At 38.5% G+C, this 17,487-nt stretch overlaps 2 protein-coding genes and 2 long non-coding RNA genes across 4 annotated transcripts; 3 read left to right on the top strand and 1 right to left on the bottom strand.

The window, feature by feature from the left end:
* The first annotated feature begins 4,466 nt into the window (after positions 1-4,466).
* Positions 4,467-4,849, top strand: LOC134216185 (uncharacterized). The gene is made up of 3 exons (XR_009980538.1): positions 4,467-4,589; positions 4,657-4,689; positions 4,749-4,849. It is a non-coding gene; the product is annotated as an uncharacterized LOC134216185 (long non-coding RNA).
* A 3,946-nt stretch (positions 4,850-8,795) lies between these two features.
* On the top strand, positions 8,796-9,734 carry LOC134216186 (uncharacterized). Its single transcript, XR_009980540.1, has 3 exons — positions 8,796-9,014; positions 9,080-9,214; positions 9,285-9,734. It is a non-coding gene; the product is annotated as an uncharacterized LOC134216186 (long non-coding RNA).
* An 891-nt stretch (positions 9,735-10,625) lies between these two features.
* On the top strand, positions 10,626-14,209 carry LOC134212080 (cyclic AMP-dependent transcription factor ATF-6 alpha). The gene is made up of 5 exons (XM_062689592.1): positions 10,626-10,999; positions 11,152-12,143; positions 12,205-12,377; positions 12,437-13,134; positions 13,536-14,209. The coding sequence occupies exons 1-5, from the start codon at positions 10,978-10,980 to the stop codon at positions 13,859-13,861; spliced, it is 2,211 nt and encodes a 736-aa protein (XP_062545576.1). The 5' UTR covers positions 10,626-10,977; the 3' UTR covers positions 13,862-14,209.
* Positions 14,099-16,054, bottom strand: LOC134212081 (uncharacterized). The gene is made up of 3 exons (XM_062689593.1): positions 15,820-16,054; positions 15,089-15,125; positions 14,099-14,552 (listed from the first exon to the last, which is right to left on the bottom strand). Exons 1-3 carry the CDS (start codon positions 15,890-15,892, stop codon positions 14,222-14,224), a joined length of 441 nt encoding a protein of 146 aa, XP_062545577.1. The 5' UTR covers positions 15,893-16,054; the 3' UTR covers positions 14,099-14,221.
* Between the last annotated feature and the right edge of the window lie 1,433 nt (positions 16,055-17,487).

Consider the following 17,487-nt stretch of genomic DNA (forward strand, 5'->3'; position numbering starts at 1 on the left):
TTGTCTATAAAAAGGTCTATGTTTAGGCGCTCACAACAGCGTATTTATATGGGCGATTTAGAATATAGCCTAAATGTATGCATTTTGGTAAACAGCAAATTACCATTCTCCTGTACTCTTTACACTTGTGGACTTGTGCGACGAAGAGTGGGTACTACGCACGCTCCTTCATACAAAGATAAAGTGTATTTCTGCACAATACACACGGATAACAGATCGAGAAAAGAGAAGTTTTTACACCTTCTCTTGAATACTCCTCAGAGCTAACCAACCCTGCCGCCATCTTTGGACCACCTCACGCTCGTATGTAAGAAGGCTCCCGTTTATGTCCTTACACATATCGGGCTGTGGCACGTGCCCCTTACGTGAAATTTCATAGAAATTTCGTGTGCTATTAGCGCGGTACAGTTGCTCCACAGAGAAACAGACGTCGCACTCAACACATGTTCCCCCGTTCACCTTTCTTCTCGGTGGATTCAATTTATTGTAGATGGTCAATCGACCACCGATGGCGCTTCCATCGATTTTGCATGTGTTTGACGTTTGCACACTATCGCCATCTGGTTGCCGATTGACCACACACAGGGCATTTAGCATGGGGCAGCAGGGACTATGGCAAAGGGCTTTATGAGCCCTCTCCACGGCCTCAGCGAGTTAGGGGTCCTGGGGTTTGGCAGTTGGCTCTTCGCCTCCTCTACGATATCTCACGACGCTTAAGCGGGGCGAAGATGAATGCAACGATGCCTGTGAAAGACGCGAATGATCAGTTATTGACCGACCCAACTGACCAGCTGAAACGCTGGTTCGAGCACTTCGAACAACTTTTTCAAGTGCCAGCCAGGCCATCACCACCTGGGCATGATCTGCCTAGGATCCGACGTATAACACGCGTCAATACCGAAGCTCCATCACTGCTAGAGATTCAAACAGCCATCCAAAGCATGAAATCGAATAAAGCCCCAGGGGTCGACCGCATATCAGCCGAGATGCTCAAAGCTGACCCCATGACATCCGCTCAACCACTGCATCGTTTATTTCGTAATATCTGGGACACCGCAACTTTCCCGGTCGACTGGATGCAAGGTATCTTAGTGAAGGTGCCCAAAAAGGGTGACCTGACTGTATGCGATAACTGGCGAGGCATTATGTTGCTGTGTACCGTTCTCAAAGTTCTGTGCAAAATTATCCTAGCCCGGATTCAGAAGAAGATCGATGCGACTCTCCGGCGGCAGCAAGCCGAATTCCGTGCCGGAAGATCCTGTGTGGACCATATTGTCACGCTCCGCATCATTCTGGAGCAGGTCAACGAATTCCAAGAGTCCCTTTACTTGGTATTCATTGACTACGAAAAAGCTTTCGACCGTCTCAATCGCGAGAATATGTGGGGCGCCCTGAGACGCAAGGGAGTTCCTGAGAAAATCATCGGCCTCATCGAGGCACAGTACGAGGCCTTCTCGTGTAGAGTGCTGCACAATGGGGTCTTGTCCGACCCTATCCGGGTCGTAGCTGGTGTGAGGCAAGGATGTATTCTATCACCGTTACTGTTCCTCATCGTAATTTACGAGATTCTGGTAGATGCGATTGACCGTGAACCAAACCGCGGGCTGTTATGGCAGCCTATAACCATGGAGCACCTAAATGACTTCGAATTGGCGGATGATGTTGCACTCCTCGCGCAACGGCGCTCTGATATGCAGAGTAAGCTCAACGACCTTGCCGATCGCTCCTCATCGGCAGGTTTAGTCATCAACGTCAACAAAACCAAATCGTTGGATGTAAACACGGTAACTCCTTCCAGTTTCACAGTAGCCGGGCAACCAGTGGAGAATGTTGAAAGCTTCCAATATCTTGGTAGCCAAATGGCGTCAGACGGCGGTACCAAGATCGACATAGGCGAACGGATAAAGAAAGCAAGGGCTGGCAGATAAGTGAACGCACAAAAATACGAATTTTCAACTCTAACGTGAAATCTGTGCTGTTATACGCTAGCGAAACATGGTGTGTATCAGTGGAGAACACTCAACGGCTGCAGGTGTTCATTAACAGATGCCTGCGGTATATAATTCAGGTCTGGTGGCCTCACAACTGGATCTCAAACAACGAGCTCCATCGTCGTTGTCACCAGAGGCCGATAGCAACAGAAATTCGGGATCGGAAGTGGGGCTGGGTCGGCCACACTCTACGTAGGGGCGGAAACGAAATCTGTAAACAAGCATTAGACTGGAACCCAGCGGGACATCGCAGCAGAGGCAGATCCAGAGGCTCATGGCGGCGAAGCCTCAATAAAAAAATAAAAGAAGTCGACCGAAATCTAACCTGGCAACAGGTTAAAGCGATAGCCGGACAACGCTCAGGATGGAGATCTTTCAAGTCGGCCCTTTGCACCACCGGAGGTGTACAGGACCCATAACTAACTAACTCTGTTAAACCTCTTCAAAAAGCTACACTTGTCCGCAAGCAAGCCATATCAAAGCGACCGTGTGTCGCTCAAAGCACACAAGAGCCCAGTGAGTGCCAATTGGCATGGGGAGTGTCCCCACTTCGGTAGGGTAGTGCGTGTGCTGCTTCAGCAGAGAGCGAGTGATCTGCTTGTGTTGAGGCAGGAGTGTCATAGTGTCATTGATTGGCCTCTAGTTTTGAAACGCGCAATCAATCAAATTCAAAATGGTGGTTATAGTCATAATCTATGCTATTTTCTCTTGTGCTACGTCTGTTTGGGGCCCTCCTTAGCCGTGCGGTAAGATGCGCGACTACAAAGCAACACCATGCTGAGGGTGGCTGGGTTTGATTCCCAGTGCCGGTCTAGACAATTTTCGGATTGGAAATTGTCTCGACTTCCTGGGCATAAAAGTATCATCGTGTTAGCCTCATGATATACGAATGCAGAAATGGTAACTTGGCTTAGAAACCTTGCAGTTAATAACTGTGGAAGTGCTTCATGAACACTAAGCTGCGAGGCGGCAATGTCCCAGTGGGGATGTAATGCCAATGAAGAAGAAGACGTCTGTTTGTCTGTGCCAATAGTATTCTGTTTGGAAGCCCAAAATTTTCGAGAAACAAAAAATGTCTGTAACTTCAATCAAAAGTCTGCATAATGTCTGTAATCTGTATATGTGTAATGTCTGTAATGCCTGTATGCAAGAGCAAATGTCTGTAAAAATACAGACATGTCTGTATGTCTGGCATCCCTGGCGCTCTTACCACGCTACCAAATTTGGTCACCTGTCAGTAGCGCTACTGGTTTAGCAGCGCGCTTAGTAGCGACCGGTAAAGTGTCAAGTAATGATACTGCGCTGCCAAACGGCTTATATTATAAATTCATTATGTATAGCCGAATTACAGCCGCTATCAAAATTGGGTTTTTCTCACAATCCATACGTTAAACCTAATTTCGGAAGTAGTGCGCTGTTAAGCACATCGCCAAATGAAAACAGCACACCACTTCCGAAGTTAGGTTTAACGTATGGATTGTGAGAAAAATCCAGCTTCGTTAGCGGTTATAATTCGGTTTTGCACTGAATTGATAATACTCACCACCGGTAATCTTGCTCTGGTGGTACAAGTACCACGGTTATATACCCTAGTACATATTGTACCATGGTTTTCCCAACCCGGTGGCATCCCTATCTCACACAATAGGTTTGTTTTGCAGCCAACATTACGCGGCCGTATCCCACTGACAGTTCTGTATCCTAATGAGAATCAAATGTGATGTTTGTAAACAAAACACATACTATCATGAATTTTACACTGAGATGTTGGCTACAAAACATGGCGTCGTGCCACCGACCTGGGTTTTCCACGTTGTACCAGCATGGTACAAGGTGACACACTAGTGGTACAACTTGTACCATGGTACGACTACCATCAGTGTGTCATTAGTATTAGAAAAAGATATTTTAGTTACTAGATAAAGATTGTCGCTTCGGTTCCCTTTGTTCTGCTGTCCGAAACATGTGTGGTACATACCTGTCAAATCGTATGGATTTTTCTTCATTGACATTTAGCTCCCCTATCCTCGCCAGCAAAAGATGTTCCGGACAGCGACGACAGCGACAATCTTTATCTACACGGACAGAAACAAGATTAGTTTGAAACAACCAAAACCATGTTTGGAATTCAACCCTCTATTTTAGTTGTATCAAAGTAAATACTTGCTTGATTTAAACTCGCGATTATAGTTGAAATAAGCTTTATTTCCTCGTTGTTTTAAACATTGATGTTAACCTTATTTTGAACAAAGTTTTAGTTGATTCAAACTAAAAATGTAGTTGTTTTCAACCATAAACACATTAAATTTTGTTTTGAATAAGATATAGCTTGCTAACAACAGTTCGATATCAACAAATTCAAACTGTGATTTTAGGTTAAAACAATCAATGTTTTGTTAAAAATAATACGTTATATTGGTTAACCGCAAGTCAACCTAAAAATTGGTTTTAAGCAAACTGAAACAATAGTTTGTCTTATTTGCTACATCAGCACATGACGGTCTGTTTTTTGTTCGAGCGAAGAAAAATTAATTCTCGCAGTTGTATGCAGCATTTAAAACTTGGAATTATGTCTATTTGCTCAGTAGAAAAGTACAGGTAAGATCTTTTAATAAAAATTCCACTTTTGCTAGTGCTACAGAGTTTGCTAATATCTTCATTTCAGATGTTCAAGAATTATGCTGGATTATGGAAACCGGTAATAATTTGCGTTTTATCATTGCAAAGCATTTGTTTGAATACAATTTATCTTTATAGCTTATTTACTTCTGCTGTTATACGTTCCCCTACCTGTGGCTATCCTGGAACTCCGAGGAACGAGACTCGGAACGGGAGTGATCAACATTTTTGGAAATTATTTATTACAGTTGCGTTTAAAATTATGTAATTGTGAAATATTAAAATAATCATAAATAAAAACTGCATGAAATTAAAACATAAACATACACGATTTTTTGTTTGTTTGAATCGAGATTTGATTAGAAAACAAAAATCAGAAGCAAAACTCGTGGCTCTTTTCAAACAAAAAGCTTGTTTGAAACAAACTCAAATCTGTTCATTTTAAAATGCTAGCCTTAGTTTGAAACAACCAAAATTTTGGTTGTTTCTACAAATGTCAAAAGGAACATAAATATTGGTATGATATATTCTATACAAATAGGAATTGTAAATCAAACTGTAAACATCCAGAATTACAACATAGAATTTTAGTTTGTTTCAAACAACAAGATTGGTGAATTCAAACTAATATTTGTTTGTGATCAATTCAAACTGGAATTTTGGTTGAAACAAACTAAATTATGGTTGTAAATACCATATTTTTTTCTCCGTGTAGGAACTAAAATATCTTTTTGCTAAACGGATAATTTACTCGCGCCCGATGATCTTGCTCTTACAAATTGAGAAAATTGGTATTTTTTACCCATTGATCAACTTTAAAAATTAACTCTTTTTTGCTTCAAAGACCATTAAAAAATGTATACTTTTTTACCCATTATTTAATGGGTTTTGGCCAGGAACCGTGCACGGACAGATAACCCGAATAGAATGGTATTATACGACTATTTTTCTAGCTATCATTTTTTGAGTATTGACAATTAAAGTAGAATTGTTCATGGAATCATTCGAAATACCGTACGTTAATCATACCATGTATGATTTTTACGATAGGCTTTATGATATTCTGATTTTGGATGATACATTGAATGGGTTGTTAAGTATCGTTACCATTCAAAAACATCAACTTTTTCATATATTTTTGCGAAGACATTTTACCATGAATCATTAGTTTATCTTCATTTTTTGTTTCTAGTGATTATTCGGGTTATAATTATATTCAACAAAAACTTCAAATCGTTTGATTTTTCCTAAAGATTCTGCATTTGATTCGAATTAAACGCTGTACGATAATCGTTTAATTGTATGATTATTGCATTATAATATGTATAATATTATTTCACATAATACCGTACAGGTAATATTCTCCTCGATATTCACATTCGGGTTTTCATTTCATTAAATAAGCCAACACTAAAAAGTTAGTTATATATTTTATTTATTATTTTATATTGCCTTTTAGCATTTTTTCTTCTTATTTTCCAAGAACGATTGGAAGAATATTCTCTATTGTTAGCTTCTTTTTTCATTAATTTCAGCTGTTCTTATTCGACATGTTTTCTTACAAATAAACGAAAACAAAAGAAAATCGAAGGTAAAGATGCGATTCAACTGTTTTGCCTGCGAATTATACAAAAAGATTAATTTATGTAGTGGTGATGGTTCCTTTCTTACGGACTATGATTTAAAAGTATCAGGCTGCGCTAATCCGTAAGACACAAGATAGGGATTTGATATATTTTGGATAGCGCTGCAATTCCGGATACAACATAAATGGCAAAAAACAGCAACCCAATAGTTAAACGCTGGTTGAAAGTGACGCAATACGGGATCATCGGATACATAGTGCTGAAGGCTTAGGGTCTGTCTCATTTGGAGAATTAAACTTAAAAGTGACAGTTCGAAAATTAAAAAATCACCCCGTTATAAGAATGGCTGGTGCTACCCAGCAATTCCAATAGGACATCGATGGAGAATGATTCGATATCTGTCAAAAGTAATCTTGCTCTGCGAGCAGGGTTATTTGATAATTATTGAAATGTCACTTTTAAGTTTAATTTCAGTTTAATTATCCAATTGAGACAGACCCTTAGTATATCTACCAGAGTTCCGGCATCCTGACACGGTCTGTTGTGATACCGTTCAGCTATTGGGTCAACGTCTTAATACTTTACTCTTCGCACACCACTTATATTAGAGAAGGTCCATCAAAGAAGATTCACAGGCATATCCTCGCAGTTTAGCTGAATCCGTTGCAAGATCCGCTAGCGCAGTGCCATAAAATCATTTTACCACCAACCAACGGATGTTTCTAGAAATAATTAAAAATAGTTTTACTTCCAGATTTAGTATAATATAGTTTTACTTACATGCATTTTAATCCTTTTTAAATTATCCAATTGTTATTTTCTTTCGTAGTTTCACTTTCACTTTTTGTAATACCGCCGACTTTAAGAAAAAAAAAATGACCGTTATTGGCTCAAGTCGAGCAACTGCCGCTGACAGAAATGTCTTTATTGCACTAAAAATAAAACAAACCTCAACCCTACAGTCGTGTGTAAAAAACAACCCAGATCATATCATTAATAATACTTTTACTACAGATTATTTTTCATTTCTCATTCCAGTAATCATTATTGCAACATGTATAATCCGACAATAATTTTGTATGATCCGACCTAAATTAATGAATCATATGATTTCACATGTATCATACAGTTAATGATGATGGAACATGGAATAGAAAACGTATAATTTTAACCGTTCAGCCTACGATTTATTTCTATGCGGGAAATCAACCCAAACTTTGAGTTCAATAAATATATTATAAATTCAGTAGAAAACCGAATTATAGCCGCTATCGAAATTGGATTTTTCTCACAATCCATACGTTAAACCTAATTTCGGAAGTGGTGCGCTGTTTAGCACATCACCAAATGAAAACAGCGCACCACTTCCGAAGTTAGGTTTAACGTACACTCAGCGAACTGGACTATCGAAATTCATAACTGGCGCCTTATGAATCTTCGACTGATTATCCCACCAACAGTGCTTCTTATACGCAGTTACCTTCCTGAGCAATCAAGCGTCGATGGGCGTGTGGTCTACATACCGGCCTCCCGACCCCGACGTCCATGGTTCGAACCCAGTCTGCCGCACTTCACTTTTTTTCAAACGAAAATCATCATTCATAAGGCAACATATTGAAATTCATACCGATTCCTTGTGGCAAATTTTCATAAGGCGTTTGATTGAAAATCATACGTCCATTTTCCTCAGTGTATGATTTGGGAGAAAAATCCAACTTCGTTAGCGGCTATAACTCGGCTTTGCACTGAATTGATAATACGCACTGATGAGAACATCGCAGAAAAAAATTACCCAAATTTGGGTAGTTTTCTCTTTCTTTCCCATGATTGATGTCAAAAATAGAGCAAGATGCAAACACCTCACCGAGGTTGCCCAGGCCAATAGGACGAGACCAGTGGCATTCTAGCTAAAAATCCGCTGGAGGCCCTTTCAAATCTTTTCAACAACACTAGTACACCTGCTGGTATAAATTGCGATATTGACACTACCAAGCGAGAGGTGGCGATGCTTTGTTTTTATATCAATGTAATTTTACATATACAGTAGTGACAACTGTCGTTGAATAGTGTAAGTTTTGAATGTTACTTTTGTACACTCTAGGTGGAGAGCAGTCATAAAGAAATTTGTAGTAAACCGCTTGAGTTTAGTATGGAGCAGTAATCAGATCTCATTTATTATTTAAAGTTGCAAAATGCAATAGGGATATAAAAAATCAGAAAAAAATTTGAAGCTTTTCTACCTACGTCACATATCGCTGTGTTGCGTAGTTAGTGAGAACGGGTGATTTGTCCATACAAGAAAATTCATTTTACTACAAATGTTGTGGCGCCATCTCTTTCAACCAGCACCTTTGGCCCTGTCCTATAACCTAAATTTGAGTAAATTCAATATTCTCTATTTTGGGTTGATTAAGGTCCGCTTTGGATAAATTAAACTCAGCTTTGGGTAAATTGTTTACATGGGATTAAAAGGCAAACTACCTACACTGAAAAAAATTCTGTAGTGACCACAACTACTCAGTTGCGTTCAAATCTACCATGGGCGTGTATGACAACATAATGGTAAAATAAACTATAAGTGTTTTCATAACACCTGATTCATAGTAGTGTGAACTGCACACGTGATGTGAGATCCATAGTAAGACTAACCATCAATTGCAGTAGACACAGTCAGTTCTGCCAAACAGCCAGCCAAAGAAAAATTGCAAACCCAAAAAACATTTTTTCGTTTGAATTAGATGGTACGATTACTCGCGATTACTTTCAATAAGGGATTTGAAACAAATCAACTAATTCATCATTTATCGATTCAAATTTGGTAAGTTTCCACCTATTATTCATTGACCAACATAGATTAATTTCTAGTTTAAATTCCATACATAGGTAATACTTATCGACGAATTCAGCAACACCGAATTAAACTTGGAATTAAATCAAGGTTATCGAGTGCATAATATTATGTGTAAGAACGAAATCCTTCATTTGGGTGATGAAACGACGATGAGAGAAACAATGTTGGTAAGTTTCTTCAACCAGCAATTCTATTTCAAGCTCCAACAATAATGATTATCAATTCAATTGATTCCAGAAAAAAAGTATACGCAGAACATCAACCGAAAATATTATCATAGAAGTGCACTCCACCGTGTCAATCGAAAAGATGCTCAGGTCCAGTTTCAGCCGAAGTTCCTGCTTATTGTCCACTGGCGTTCAAATAATCCATCTCCCAGTTCCTGAATTCACACGAGACGGCACAAGATTAGTTTTATACCAACAAATTTCCTCCTAGATGTGGGAATTTGAGTGATACAACATGTATACTGTATAAATATATAATAAAGTGTTATCAAAATTATGTTTTCTTCCTTTCGCATAATTGAAATCGGAAATTATCAAACATTATTAAACAAACGCATAGTATTTTCTCACCATATTATAGTAAAATGAACCCTCATTCCGTGGTGAATTCCACTTTGTGTATGTGCTATGGTTTATAGTACACATGACGTAAGCATAGTAAAACCTACTGTATTCTAAACCAGTAAACAACATAGTAAAATCCACTGCTTATCTGGCCGATTCAAATACATTTCGTGTTCTACCGAAATCAATTGGTAGAATGTTTTCAGCATTACCCTTGATATAGTAGGCATTACCATGTCGCTTTTCTCAGTGTAGTGCCAGAAAAGTCATTTTACTCAAATTTGGGTTATTGGCCCAAACTACGGTTTTGAGTGCAAACAACCCACTTTTGGGTAGCTTTGGTTTTCAGTGTGTGCTTTTTTGTGGAACTTTTCACGGTTAGATGACTTTACCCATTAATGGGTACTGTGTTATTGTTGATATTATTCCCACCGTGAAAAATTCACCCATTTTCTTCAAAAAGCGCCACTACTCATTAAAATGGGTAGTGGCACTTTTTCAAGAAAATGGGTGAATTTTTCACGGTGGGAATAATATCAACAATAACACAGTACCCATTAATGGGTAAAGTCATCTAACAGTGTTTGTAGAAGTTCACGCTAAAAATGAACTACTCAAAATTGAGTCGAATCCGACTCATTTTCATTAAAAACGGGACAACTCAAAATTTGAGTAAAAGATACTACTTCAATAAAATGATGATTGCACTTAAACTAGGAGTCTGTTTGTCGTAAAATGCACTTAGATAGATAGATAAACTTGATTCGCATCTGTCGTATTAAAAATTGATGGAAGGCCAAGCTTAACTTTCGCGAAATCATCATTTTATTAAAGTAGTATCTTTTACTCAAATTTTGAGTTGTCCCGTTTTTAATGAAAATGAGTCGGATTCGACTCAATTTTGAGTAGTTCATTTTTAGCGTGTTGTCATGTCATCATTATGACAATCTGATGACAATGACGACTATGATGATGGGTGCCAGTGATTTGTCATCATTTTCGGCAAACGTCATTCAGAAATTTTCTGAAATTGCATTTTGTTTTCAATTACCTACTTGCTACATAAAATTTTATATCTTTATAGTTTTTAATGAATTTAGTTATACAAAAAAAGTTTGGTAATAAGTCCCAGATTACAATTAGTACGTATTTCCTCATGTAAAAGTGAATTGCTATAGTGTCGTGACAAATTGCGTGTTTTCATATTCCATATTATTACGAATATGCATGGAAGCCAGAAGAAACATTAACAATGTGACTTGTTTATCAAAATTTGAAAAAAATATTCGACAATATTTAGATGCTTTACATTCACGTGCTATTAAATATTGTGCCACAATAGTATAAATTTAGCCACGATGGATGAACATCAGTTGTATGGTGAGTTAAGCAGTTTAGATCTGTGAAGCAAACAAAACAAGGTTTTGCGTCAGAGACGCTGAGCAACAACCGGCTTGAATATAAATAGAAATCTGCTATAGATGAATTGCGTTTCTCTTAATATTTTAAACTGATTGAATTCAAATTTTCAGAAGGGACTATGTTGGATATCGATCCAATTATTGAGGATTTTCCTATGGAAATGTATCAGGGTTGTCTGAGTGTTGACAGCGAGGCAACCAGTTCTATCATGAGGCCACCCGAAGAGGGATCATTGAATCAAGACCAATACATGAATAGTCCTCAATATGGGGATTTCATAGATCCGGACATGTTTCTGAATGGGGTTGTCAAGCGGGAAAGCGAGTCAGACTGCTCGACTGGATCCAACAGAAATACTCCATCTCCTTCGGATAGCAACAGAAGTTTCGATTCATATCCTTCGAGCGGTTATGGGTCATGCAGCAGTGGTCAAATGCACAATATTCTGTTGGACAGCCCTCCTACTTCGCCGGAATACCCTTCGAATCCACCACAGATTGTGACCATTCCCCATTTTAATAACGTAGTTAGGGTAGGGGCAGCACAACTTCCGGCAGTACAGACATCATCCTGTCCGATGAAACTAGCCGATCTGAAGAAGGTTAAGATACCCCCAAAAAAGACGATGTCGCATAATAATGGCAATCTCGGATGCGTCTCCAAAACCATTACAAAGAAAACCATTATCTTAACTGCAAAAGACTATCAAGCATTAATTAAAAATATGAAGAATCAACCGAAAAATGGGACGGTTTTGATTAAAGCGACGCCAGCTTCAGCGCTTGTGCCCATTAAAGATAAGCCTGTGCTCCCGAAACAACTTCACCATTCACCCACATCTTTACCGCCGATGTCATCCATTCAAGAAAAGCATGCGCCAGAAGAACAGGCAGTACCTTCACGTGTTGACCCCCACGCACAAATGCCCCTATTGTTGCCATCAATCGATGGTTCTAATAATGAACGTGTGCTCAAGAAACACCAACGGATGATTAAAAATCGAGAATCCGCATATCTGTCCAGGGTGCGAAAAAAGGAGTACGTCACCTCACTGGAGCAGCGCATCGATGAGCTGACAAAAGAAAATGTCTACTTGAAAGATGTTTGTAGTGATGAATTATTTCGTATCTACTGAAATTAATGCAAATTTAATTTCTTCCTAGGAAAACGCAAAACTGGTTGAGAAGGTAAGACAAAAATGTGCATGCAATAAAAATGGAATAACATTTGGTAGCATGAATGCAATTACCAAGCAGCTAACACCGAACGTACGTAAAAATACTGTGATTGTGCTGGCAATGTTGTTTATGGTGTCGTTCAATTTGGGACCACTTGGGTAAGATCAAAATAATAATGACTAATAACCAATATAATATTGTAACTATCTTCAAATAGAAATCTGCTGTCTGGCCCAGCAACCAATCGTGATTTGTTAGAATCCACAGACGAAGCACCCCATCACAAGCGCAATCTACTATGGTTGGATGATTCCACACTTTTTAACGCACGGAATGTCGATGTAAGTCTGAATATGAGTAATTTTGAAGATCTCTCTTCGTTGGGTACGCATGGTGAGGAATCGTTGTCGGTTTGTCCTTTTTACGTGAATCAAACCGAAAACATAAGGCTGGCCAGCGAACTGCGTCGCTGGATAGGCGAAAACGGCTACAAAAATCTTACCGATCGGGATGGAGACGACATGAGTATAAACTCCTTTTCGGAAATGTTCGCCCTGAAGGACACAATCGATTCGATGTATCGGCAAATGAAAGATATAAGCTCCCAGATGGAGTCCTTTCAGAAAAGATCGAAATCGCAAGCCGGCAATAGGAAGCGCCTCCAGGTGAAAGGAAAGAAAGTCAGAGAACTGGAAATATACCAGAAACAGAAGGCGAGAAAGGAAAGCGACTTGGCGTTCTACTATTCTGGCTTCGGGAAGAAGTATGCCAAATTCTTCGAAGAAATTGGCCGTCGGGATGACACGTTCTATCTGGTTTCGTTTAGTGGGGAACATTTGCTGCTGCCGGCGTTGGCGTACAATAAAACAAATCGCCCCAAAATGTCGCTGATGTTGCCGGCAATGGTGGATAATGGTAAGTAGTGCTTACCACTTAAGAAGATGGGAAAGGATGGGAATGAAAGTTTTATCTGTGAATTTTTGGAGACCTAATTATTTGGCTAGAAAAATTATTGTTATTTAAATTTGTGGTATTTGAAAACTACCTTCTTGTAGAAAATACCCATTTTTTCGAGTAGAATGGTAGATTTTCGTAATTGTTTGGGCTCCCAAAGAACTGTGCGGAAGCACACATTTTCACATTTCACTCTTGGTTTTATTTCATCATTAATTTCTATGACGATAAAGAATAACCTAAAAAAATACGGGGATGGCTAGAAGGACATCAGAAAAAAAGTTATAGCAGCTCAAAGAATGAATGATTGTTAAAACCACAGAGAATGAAAAAAAAATCTAACAAAATTGTCTTTTCTTCAGCAACGCATTCATCGGATAAGGTGACACTGATGCAAATCGACTGCGAGGTGATGAATACTTCAATGATCCAAATTCGAGAGAAAACAATTCCGGGCGATTTGCTTCGTCCACATGCTAAGCAGGAAGAAAGCTCAACGGGGAGCAATGATAACACCAAGAAGACGGAGAGATCTTCAACTGAATATAGTGACAATAATGCGCATAACATGAGTAGTTCAACCCCTGTGAAGGACAACCATAAGACTCACTATAAGCATCCGTCGGCCAGACCGTTCTTCGTGCAGCGCATGAGTGAGCATTTGAAAAGTGATTATGATCTACATTAGATTAGATGATTTATAATTTAAAAAAAAGCTGTTATTATTCCGTACTTTGATTTATCGTGTTATACGGCACAATTTTTGAAAAATCTAATATTATTGTAACTAACGTGCAATGCATCGCAATACCTACGTGGAATAATAATAGACCGTTTATTTTCGTTAAACCCATTTTCCCGTTCTTGTCTAAATATTAAAATTGGCTGTAATATTAGATTTTAGGCATACATAAACAAACGCAAACAATGTTAGTAATTGAGTATAATCGTAGAAATGCATTTGGATACAAACTTTACAAACATTACTTTAATTCATAACATCAAATTGCAAAAAATAAATTAATCGAAACTATCACCATGGTTGGACTCAATCAATTGGCTTCGAAAGCAGCTGATTCTCCACGACGTCCAGGGCCGTATTGTCCATCTGGGAGCGGGTTTCCTGAAGGATAGCATCGTACCGGCTGGCAAGGAACGATTTTCGTTGAATGTATCGCTCTACCAGTTGGGTGAAAGTATTCGATTCCTGCGCCACCTGTTCCACCGTTGGGCCCGCACTCAAGTAGCGGCGTTGCTCATCGGACAGTAGCGAAGCATTTAACTCGATGGTGTTCTTCTTGAACTCGTTGATTTCGTGCACCTTGTCCCGAACCAGTCGGTTCCAGCTTTCGATCTCTTCTTTCAGTTGCTTTTCATAACTGTAAGGATTTTTAATTTAGATCATTAGATTATTTTAGGCGTTTGCTAGCTTTTTACTGCCTTACTGAAATTTGCGCATTGATTGACATTTTATATCATAGACAGTAGAGAAGTAAATCAACCTGAAAAATCTCCTAAATTGGAACTAAAATTTAACTCGACAATTAAATCTTGGCTGGACTATATTTTGTATTGTGTTAGTTTTCAAATGAGGGGGTTAGAAGCAGAGAGGTGTAAGTGCAATTTTGGTCAAAATTGAGTTGACTACTGGCAAAAAAAACTTTGGTTCTCGAGCTTTGCGGTAATATGTTGGTGTAGTTTGTACGATATTTATAAAAATGTGAAAATTCACAGAAATCATTAACTTATTGAACTTACATACAATTTGTATGAAGCGAAAAGAAATTGAAAAACTTTGCACTCATTTTTCTCAAAACTAACTTTTTGTCACTTACACCCCTTTGCGTTTGACCCTCATATAATTTAGCAGTTGTTGCATCAAAAACTTACTATTGAAAATCTGTAATTTACTTACCTTGGTTTGTATGGCACAGGGGAAGCAGAAATAGAACCTATCAAAAGATGGAAAGGAAATTGAAACCAAAAATTAAAGTAATATTAAAAGCACAGAGAACAGACATGGACGCTCATACAAAATTGTGTTGAAAACGTGTGTAAAAGCTCCTCAGCACCGCCAACGTAGGCTGCAAGACATATACCATCTAGTGGCAAATCGGAATGTACACTAGTGCTAAAAAGCAAAATATGGCAAATTTTCACCAAAATTCTCAGCACACTAGCACCCCGCAACGGGGGCATAACGACATACTTTGAAATGACCAGTACAAAGATTTATACAACTGCACAATTCAAGATAAACGTCTGTTCTCTGTGCTTATAGACTATTCTACGAGTAAAGTTACGTGCATTTATTCTAAGTTTAATTTGATTTTATTTCAAGAATCGGAACGAAGCCTGTGTAAAATGTTCGTTATAGACGAATCCAAGTAAAAATAAGAAGAAGACACCCGACGGTGTTAACTTTACAGATCCTACAGCGCAGCATAGGAAGATTATTTAAAAATGCTTATAATAAATTCTAGACAAATTGTAATTAAAATCTGATTGATGTACAATACGGAAAAAGTTCTGAATTACTTATTTGGAAGCTTATCTCATTTTTTGTATATTATCCAAAAATGCATTTATCATAAACTTCGGAACTTTTAGATTATGTAGTGGATAGCTACCTGAAACTAAACCTACCTTGGTCAGATTGAAATAACGACGAACGCCGCCGGACCGGCATCTTTTGAGGTATATTTGAGCTATCTCCCATTTAAAATCATTAAATTTGAACCGTCCGATAAGGTTGTGTGTTAAATGGTGCTTGTTTCCAAATGGCACATTTAAAATTTACTGATTTTCCACAAAAATTCTTTGAATCTATTTGTATCAAAGATTGTTTAGACGAACTGCGTGTACATATACGTTTATTCAGTTTTATTCTGAATGTCATCATTGTAATCATCATTACGGAAATCATTGTTTTCATAAATCATCAATATACACACTGATCAAAAAAATCTTCGATTGGAGTACTTTTGTGGAAATCGTTGTGGGAACTATATCACGCTAAAAAAAATGCAACGATGCGTTTGATCTTCCTTTGTCTTTTATTTTATTCCGTGTATAGTATAGATAGTAGAATCTATAGATAGTGGAATATATAGATGAGCGAAGATAAATCCTCTGTCTCCAAACGAACTGTCAAACGTGTCTCCAAACGAGCATGACGTCACGATTTCAATGGAAACGTTAAGGGCTGTGACGTCATATGCGCGTGTGCACGGGCAAAAAAATCGACTCAGCCATGCTTTCGCTCATCTATAGATTCTACTATCTATAGTAGAATCTATAGATGAGCGAAAGCATGGCTGAGTCGATTTTTTTGCCCGTGCACACGCGCATATGACGTCACAGCCCTTAACGTTTCCATTGAAATCGTGACGTCATGCTCGTTTGGAGACACGTTTGACAGTTCGTTTGGAGACAGAGGATTTATCTTCGCTCATCTATATATTCCACTATCTATAGTGTATAGTAGAAAATCGAAAATTTGTTTTCAATAAAATGAAATATCTGCAGTTATCAGACGTCGCAACTCATTTCTGATTAGTGCGCATGATAGTACATCCATGCGTGCATAATGCGCACTACTAATGAAATATTTCAAAATGTCGCGACTCGCGTCGCAGCGCGAGTGCTCAATCGCGCGGTCCGGTTTGGTGCCGGCCCGACAATATTTTGTAAGGCTGTGAACCATTCCACCGATTCGTTTAACTTTTAGTTAAAATTTGACAGTTCGATGGTTATTTCGCCGTGGTTAAAAATAACCCTGCTCCGGAGCATGGTTAGATTTGACAATTCGATAGTTAAACTTTGTTCGCGAGAAAATTGGCGCCAAATCCATTTCGTTCCAAATAACTATCAATCTGTCAAAACTCAAATGGGTCGGCTTCGGGGTAAAATTTTAACCACGATGGGAAAATAACCATCGAAGTGTCATATTTTAACTAAAAGTTAAACGAATCGGTGGAATGGTTCACAGCCTAACCTAAAACATGTTGATTTTGTTTTTCAGTCACGATTCACTGGTAGGGATTTTATATATTGTTGGCGTAGCAACAAATTAGAATTCGGAAGTCGGGACTTCCGAACTGACCTTTCTTCGAAGTTATATCTGTCAAAATTATTGATGCGTCATTTAGCGCATCTTTGAGAGAATCCAGCGCACTACTTCTGAAGTTGGGTAAGTTATTGCAATTTCTGTAATTGTAAGTTGTAAGCTGGTATCTGGAGAAAATTCAACTTCGGATGAAAAGCGTATTAACTTTGTCCCGGATAGACAATACTTAGGTCACTTTTTAGTTG

The sequence above is a fragment of the Armigeres subalbatus genome, chromosome 2, assembly GCF_024139115.2.
Source record: "Armigeres subalbatus isolate Guangzhou_Male chromosome 2, GZ_Asu_2, whole genome shotgun sequence".
NCBI lineage: Eukaryota > Metazoa > Arthropoda > Insecta > Diptera > Culicidae > Armigeres > Armigeres subalbatus.